Below are 6799 nucleotides of genomic sequence, written 5' to 3'. Positions count from 1 at the left end.
CCACCGATGATGAATCTAGTCTGGAAGTGGGGTCTGAAATAGTCACAGAAACCTAGGAGAGGTGATTAAAGTGAATAACTAAATGTGTAAGTCCTTGCCACATGGGCAATTTCCATCCCTCTGCCTCTACTACCAGGAAAGCCCGTGCAAGGCAGAAGCTCTGGGTGGGTACAGGAATTGAGTTTCAAGGTCCTTTCTCCACAGGTAGCATGCTAAAGTGCAGAATTATCCCTTGAGTTTCCAGGAAAGTCGAGGGGCAGCCTAGGTTAGCCTCTGCCCTTTTCTGGCTCAGATTCTTTTGAATTAAGAAAGGAAAGGTTGGAGATGCTGTACCAGTGGGTGCCGGGAGGGGGGAAGGGGAAGGGGCAGGGGAGGGGTGGAATGGGGTGTGCTCTGCCTCTGGAGCAAGCAGCACAGCAGCTGACTGAGACCAGGATTCTTCTTAGTCCTACCTGCACCATCCCCAAATGGCTCTTGTCGATCGATAGAATATCTAATGGAACCCTGGCTGGTGGGAAAACTCACCCTGCACTTGCGAGTACTGCAGACTAGAGGAGTTGCCCTTCTTGACATACATGGAACTATTAAAAATTGTTTTCTTTGGTTGGGTTCTCCTGTCCCAGCCATGGTTGGTTTGTTCAGTTAGCTTTTTGTTTGCCTATGGAAGGCTGGCTTCTCTGCCTACCCAGCCTCACCAGACATGACTTTCCACCGGTCTCTATATACATAGAAAAAAATGGTTGCCGATCATTAATTTTCATCTCTGATAACTTTATATATAATATATATTATGTATGATATAATTTTTCTCAGTGTCTTCTGGGGGTGATGGCAAGAGCTATGATCTTTGGAACCTTCTAGAACTCATCTGAAACTAAATCAAAATAAGCATCTTAAAAAGTTATTTGTTTTTGTTTTTCTGTTGTTTTTAAGACGGGGGTCTCACTATGTATCTCAGGCTGTCCTGGAACTCACTGTGTAGACCAGGTTGGTCTCGAATTCACAAAGACCTACTTGTCTTTGCCTCCCCAGTGTTGGGAACAAGGTGTACAACACTATGTCTGCTCATCTGTGAAAAAACAATTATACGATTTCGGGGGTGAGCTGGCTGGGAATCCAGGAGCTCCGGAGGACAGGTGAAGGCATGGGATCCTCCTGGAGCCAGAGTTACAGGCAGTTGTGAGCCTCCAGATTTGGGTGTTGGGATCCCCAACTGGGTTCCTATGCAAGAGCAATAAGTGCTTTTAAAGTATTTTTTAAAGGCATTTTTAAGCCTCTAAACAAGCAAGTTTTGGAAGCTGAAATGAGGCCATCTCTGTGTTAACACATGTGCACAAACTTCCTAGAAAGAGTTGCTTACCCTTTAACTCTCACCCTGACATGAATGTTTTTTAGAAAAAAAATCTAAATTTTATGTTGCAGAATAATTTCAGTCATTTAACCTTTGCGCCCCCCTCTCCCCACCTCCCATTCAGTCTGGTTGTTCGGGAAATCTGATTTTCCCCCTTTTCACGGTATTTCAGATTTGAGATGATTGACACCTTCAAAACCCTGACCAAGGAACTCCTGAGACAAGAACATTTACCCAAGGTTCTTCAGAAAAAAGAACCCCACCGGGTCACTGATAGAACATTTTTCATTGATGGTTCCAACCAGGGGTTGAAGACCATCCCGTCAGAGATTTTGGCATTAAAAGAATTAGAAGAAGTGCATCTGGAGAATAACCAGATTGCAGAAATTCCCCAGGGCATCCAGCAGTTACAGAACACCAAGGTTCTCTACCTGCACAACAACAGCCTGCAAGATCTGTGCCGGGAGCTGGGGGCGCTGAGCAGCCTGGAATCGTTGGACCTGAGTGGCAACCCGCTGGTCATCTCCTCGCTGCACGTCATCAGCCACCTCCGCACCCTTCGCGAGCTGCGGCTCTACCGCACCGGCCTGACCGAGATTCCCACCAGCATTTGCAAATCCCTGCATCACCTGGAACTGTTCGGTCTGTCAGAGAACTTCCTGGAATCGCTGCCCAAGGAAATCGTGAACCAAACCAAGCTCAGGGAGATCTACCTGAAGCAGAATCACTTCGAGGTTTTCCCTTGCGACCTCTGTGTCCTCTACAACCTGGAGGTGATCGACCTGGACGAAAACAAGCTGAAGAGCATCCCGGGAGATATCGGGCACCTGGTGAGGCTGCAGAAGTTCTACGTGGCGTCTAACCACCTGATGAGTTTACCGGAGTCTCTGTGTCAGTGCAGCAAGCTGTCAGTGCTGGATTTGACCCACAACTCTATCCACTCCCTGCCATCCTCCCTGGAGCATCTCACTGAGCTCACGGAGGTAGGGCTGAGCGAGAACCGGCTGGAGAAGGTGCCGCGCCTCCTCTGCAGCTGGGTGTCGCTGCATCTGCTGTACCTGCGCAACACCAGCCTGCACGGACTGCGGCGCTCCTTCAAGCACCTGGTCAACCTGCGCTTCCTGGACCTCAGTCAGAACCACATAGAACACTTTCCCGTGCAGATTTGCGCGCTCAGGAACCTGGAGATCCTGGCGCTAGACGATAACAAAGTGAGGCAGGTACTGCTTCCCTTCTGGACTCTCACTCTGATTTGTCCTTCTTTGTTGTGCCAGGAAATGTATTGAACCGGCTACCGCAAACAAAACAAAACAGGGTTATCAAAGATATCCCACAAGGTGGCACTTCATATCCTTCCTTTCCAAATAATAGTGATTCTGATACCCATTTAATGTTCACTTAGGACGTGGGCAGCAGCCACTGGGGTGGAGGGGTGTATGTGCATTCATTCTCAAGGACACATTAGACAGAACTGAATTGAGTGAACTACAGCCAACCATTAGAATGTCAATGAGGCATACACAGATAAGCTGCAGGGTCCTCACAGAACGGCATATGATACAGTAATATAAGCTAACTAAAGCTCTGTGTGCCAGTCTACCGACAACCCAAATCAGAACAAGAAGAAACAAAAAATAAACAAAAAACCCAGAACAAAATAGCATATTTATTGTTGAAGCACACAAAATTACAAATATAGAGGCTGGAGGCTGGTGGCATGGCACACTGGGTAAAATTGCTTGCCTGCCAAGCCTGGAAAGTGAGTTTGATCCCAGGGAGATGGGTGGGGGTGGGGGTGGGGTATGCACATTGCAGAAGGACACAACTGACTTCTACAAGTTGTTCTCTGACTTCCAACCTCACTGTATACCGCATAGGGGCTCACAGGTACACACACACAAATAAATACATGTAATAAATACTTAATATTACACATATAAGTAAACACCTGTATGCACATATACTGCCCATTTAATGAATACTTCTAATAATAAAAGTATAAAAAGCAACAAAGACTATGAATTGGAAGGAAAGTCACCAAGTTCCCAAGAATGGCTGGTTGCCTTTAGAAGGAGGGATCAAGAAAGGCAGTAAGTCTGCCGTGTGGAAGTTTCTAGCTCATTCACCAGGACCATAAACAAACAAACACAATAAAATAGGGGGTGTAGAGACAGGAAAATTGCTTGGAAAGTAGTGGATCAGCCAGCTGGGAACGCACAGCAGGAGAGACTGCCTCAAAAACAAGGACGATGGAAAATTGACTTCCAAAATACATGGCTCCCCATACATATGCTACAGGGATGTCTGTGTGTGTGTAAATGTGTGTGTGTGTGTGTGTGTGTGTGTAGCAGACAGATGGGCACAGAGAAAGCTGGGAAGTAATTTCTTTCCATGGAGAAAGTATTTCATTTCACAGTTGGAGTAATTCAAAATGTATGTAGGAAGGTTTTTGAGTTTGCTTTCTGTTGCTGTGAAGAATATCATAACCAAAAGCAACTTGAGAAGGGAAGGAGGGTTTATTTCATCCTAACTTCCTGGTCACATGACTAAGGGAACTCAGAGAGGGAACTCAAACAAGCTGAGGCAGTAGCCACAGGGACTGATCCCTACCAGCTGTTCCCTGGCTGCCACATGGCTTCCTTTCTTATCTACTTCTGGCCCATCTGCAAAGGGACCCATTGCAGCATGGGATGCACCTTCCACATTAATTAGCAATCAGGAAAAATGCTCACAGGCCATTCTGACGGAAGCAATTTCTCAAGCATGTCTCCATCTCCCAGGTGTGTCCAGTTAAAACCAAAGTTAGCCATCACAGACAGATACACACTGTCCTAATCATGGCTGAGTCACAGACAAGAGCTAGCTTTTTTTGAGAGAAACTTTACATTCTCAGAGGAGAGACTGGCATGAATTTTGAGTTCTAACAAAACAAACCCCAGTTACCCCACAAACCAAACTGTGCCAGAGTGTAGACATATAGACAAATATTGTGCAGAACAGGACCATCTTGCGAAACATCACTCAGTTTTCAGTTATTTTGATGATATTTTTGAGCCCTCGCTCACAATTTTGTCTGATGCTGTAACTTAAAATCAGGGTTTTCCTCTTTATGGGACCACTGCTTTTAAGCCAGCTCCTTCCTTCTCCTACCTAAAGACCTCATCTGATTGGTTCCAGCTCTTGAAGCCTAGCCAGTAACTCCTTCTTGCCTACCTAAGTGTGAAAATAGCTTTCCTTAGGTAGGTAAATAAATTTTATCTCTAAAGTATTAGTAAAAGAGAAAGCAAGAACAGGATATTCCACCCCTAAATGAGCAATTACAGTGTCACAAATAATTGCTCCAAGTTGACACTCTGTAGATTCTCTGGTATATAGAGCTTTTAATTTTTATAAGTGTGTGCATGTGTGTGTGTGTGTGTGTGTGTGTGTGTGTGTGTGTATGTGCATGTGTGTATGTGTGTGTATATGTGTATGTGTATGTGTGTGTGTGTATGTGTGTATGTGTGTGTGTGTATGTGTGTATGTGTGTATGTGTGTGTGTACGCGCATGCTGTGATGTATGTACACAGGTACCTGTGCCACAGCATACTTACAAGACTCAGATGACAATTTCAGGGGGTCAGTTTATGCCTTCAACCTTTATGTGGGTTTTGGAAATGGAACTCAGGCCACTGCACCAGGCCCTGTATGCCTGTCTTTACTTCCATTGTGTATTAGCACGAAATATGAGACAAAACATGAGGTCTTGGAAATCCTGGGTGAGGGGTGGAGACTAATGAACATTCAAAGTGCCTTGAAAATGAGAAGCTAAGCCAGTGATGTTTTTTACTTTATTGAATGCAAGTGCTTGGTCCTGAAGGGGAGCCAAAGCTTCATGAAGAATTTTTAAATTCTTAAAACTTAAACTCAGTTTCTCTGGAGACCAACTTGTTCTCACTTTTTAAGTCAAAAAAATAAATAAATAAACTGGGTTTGGGGACCTATTCTTCTAATCTCGGCTTAGGAAATAGAGACAGGGAATTTGCACCAAGACAGCAGTGTGGTCACTGCAGTTCCATCTTTGTCTCCACGATGTTATCCTTAGCCAAAAACGCACAAAGCCATCTCCAAGTTCGAAGCATTCAGCAATGTTGGCAAGGCAGAGCCACCAGAAGAGGACACCTAATTTCCATGACAAATATGGAAATGCTATATTAGCAGGTGGAGGCATCTTCTGTGTTTCTATATGGACATATACAGCCACACAAATTGGAATAGACTGGAACCTGTCCCCTGTTGGCAGAGTCCCCCCAAAGGAATGGAGAGATCAGTAGTCATGCCAGATGGTACAATAATCAAGGAATTGTTTCAAAACCAACTCAGAAGTGAATGCCAAGGCAAAGAATCGTGTACTCATTAAACTATGGCAGATTGAAGATCAAATAAAGAAACACAGTACCCTGAAACCTTCAGAGAGAGAGAGAGAGAGAGAGAGAGAGAGAGAGAGAGAGAGAGAGAGAGAGAGAGAAAGGAAATAGAGACAGGAAGATGAGAAACTTGAGATTATCCTCAAATCCCAAGTTCTAGGCCAGCCTGGGCTACACAAAGCTCCTGTCTCAAAAGAACAAAAACAAACAAAAAACCCATGCAAATGAAAAATGAAGATATCTGTAAGCAATTTTCTAAAAAAAAAAAAAAAAAAAAGGCCATCTTACTTAAACAATGTCCTGAGAGGAGATTCCGGTTCTGCAGAACTTTTACAGAAATTTAGTTTATTTTTATAGTGAGCTTCCTTCTTTTTCCATCTGTGAGTGGCCACCATTCCCCAGTGGTGAGCTATGGAAAGGCATAGGGACGTCTAAGCAGCAGAAAGGAGAGCAGCACAGATGAGGGAAAAGGTGAGCTGGAGACATTGGGAAATGAGGAAGGATTTCCCAGTTTGCTCTGAAGTCAGATAAAGGAGTGTGCCAGCTAAGAAACTGTTAAGTATGTATCTAGAATTTTCCAACAACAAACAAAAGCATCTTTGTTGCACAGTGAACAGGAGGGTTATGTAAGTCAGAGTAAGACTTTTCTTTGTGAAATTCTAGAAGACCAGAATGAGAAAGATAGTAATGGTGGCTGTGGCTTAATAAAGATATCCGTTGAAGGTGATGCTCTTTTCTATATGGGCAGTGGTGAGGAAAGGAAGAAGGCATAGCCAGCTAGCAACATATTCAACCACTGTATTAGAGAGCTAGAACACAGACTCTCTTTACTGATGTTTATTTGTTTGTTTAATGTGTATAAGTACACTGTAGCTGACTTCAGACACACCAGAGGAGGGCATCAGATCCCATTACAGATGGTTGTGAGCCACCATGTGATTGCTGGGAATTGAACTCAGGACTTCAGGAAGAGCAGTCAGTGCTCGTAACCACTGAGCCATCTCTCCAGCCCCATTAACAAATTTCTTTACGCATCTGGCAC

At 44.4% G+C, this 6799-nt stretch overlaps 1 protein-coding gene and 1 pseudogene across 3 annotated transcripts in view; both read left to right on the top strand.

The window, feature by feature from the left end:
• The window catches only part of Lrriq4 (leucine rich repeats and IQ motif containing 4), a 30313-nt gene that overhangs the window by 190 nt on the left and 23324 nt on the right, over window positions 1-6799 (top strand). For 2 of the 3 annotated variants that reach the window (XM_021158808.2, XM_021158807.2), the window contains exon 2: window positions 1524-2571. In XM_021158808.2, the coding sequence (XP_021014467.1) occupies window positions 1524-2571 (1048 nt within the window). Of the gene's footprint in view, window positions 1-2; window positions 87-1523; window positions 2572-6799 lie in introns of those variants that run through there. The other variant, XM_085835981.1, reaches the window with a different exon arrangement.
• Window positions 5423-5664, top strand: LOC110291594 (cytochrome c oxidase subunit 7B, mitochondrial pseudogene; annotated as a pseudogene).

This window comes from Mus caroli, unplaced genomic scaffold (assembly GCF_978045245.1).
Source record: "Mus caroli unplaced genomic scaffold, Mus_caroli_1 scaffold_3, whole genome shotgun sequence".
NCBI classification, from domain to species: domain Eukaryota; kingdom Metazoa; phylum Chordata; class Mammalia; order Rodentia; family Muridae; genus Mus; species Mus caroli.
This window is presented reverse-complemented; position numbering and strand designations above follow the sequence as displayed.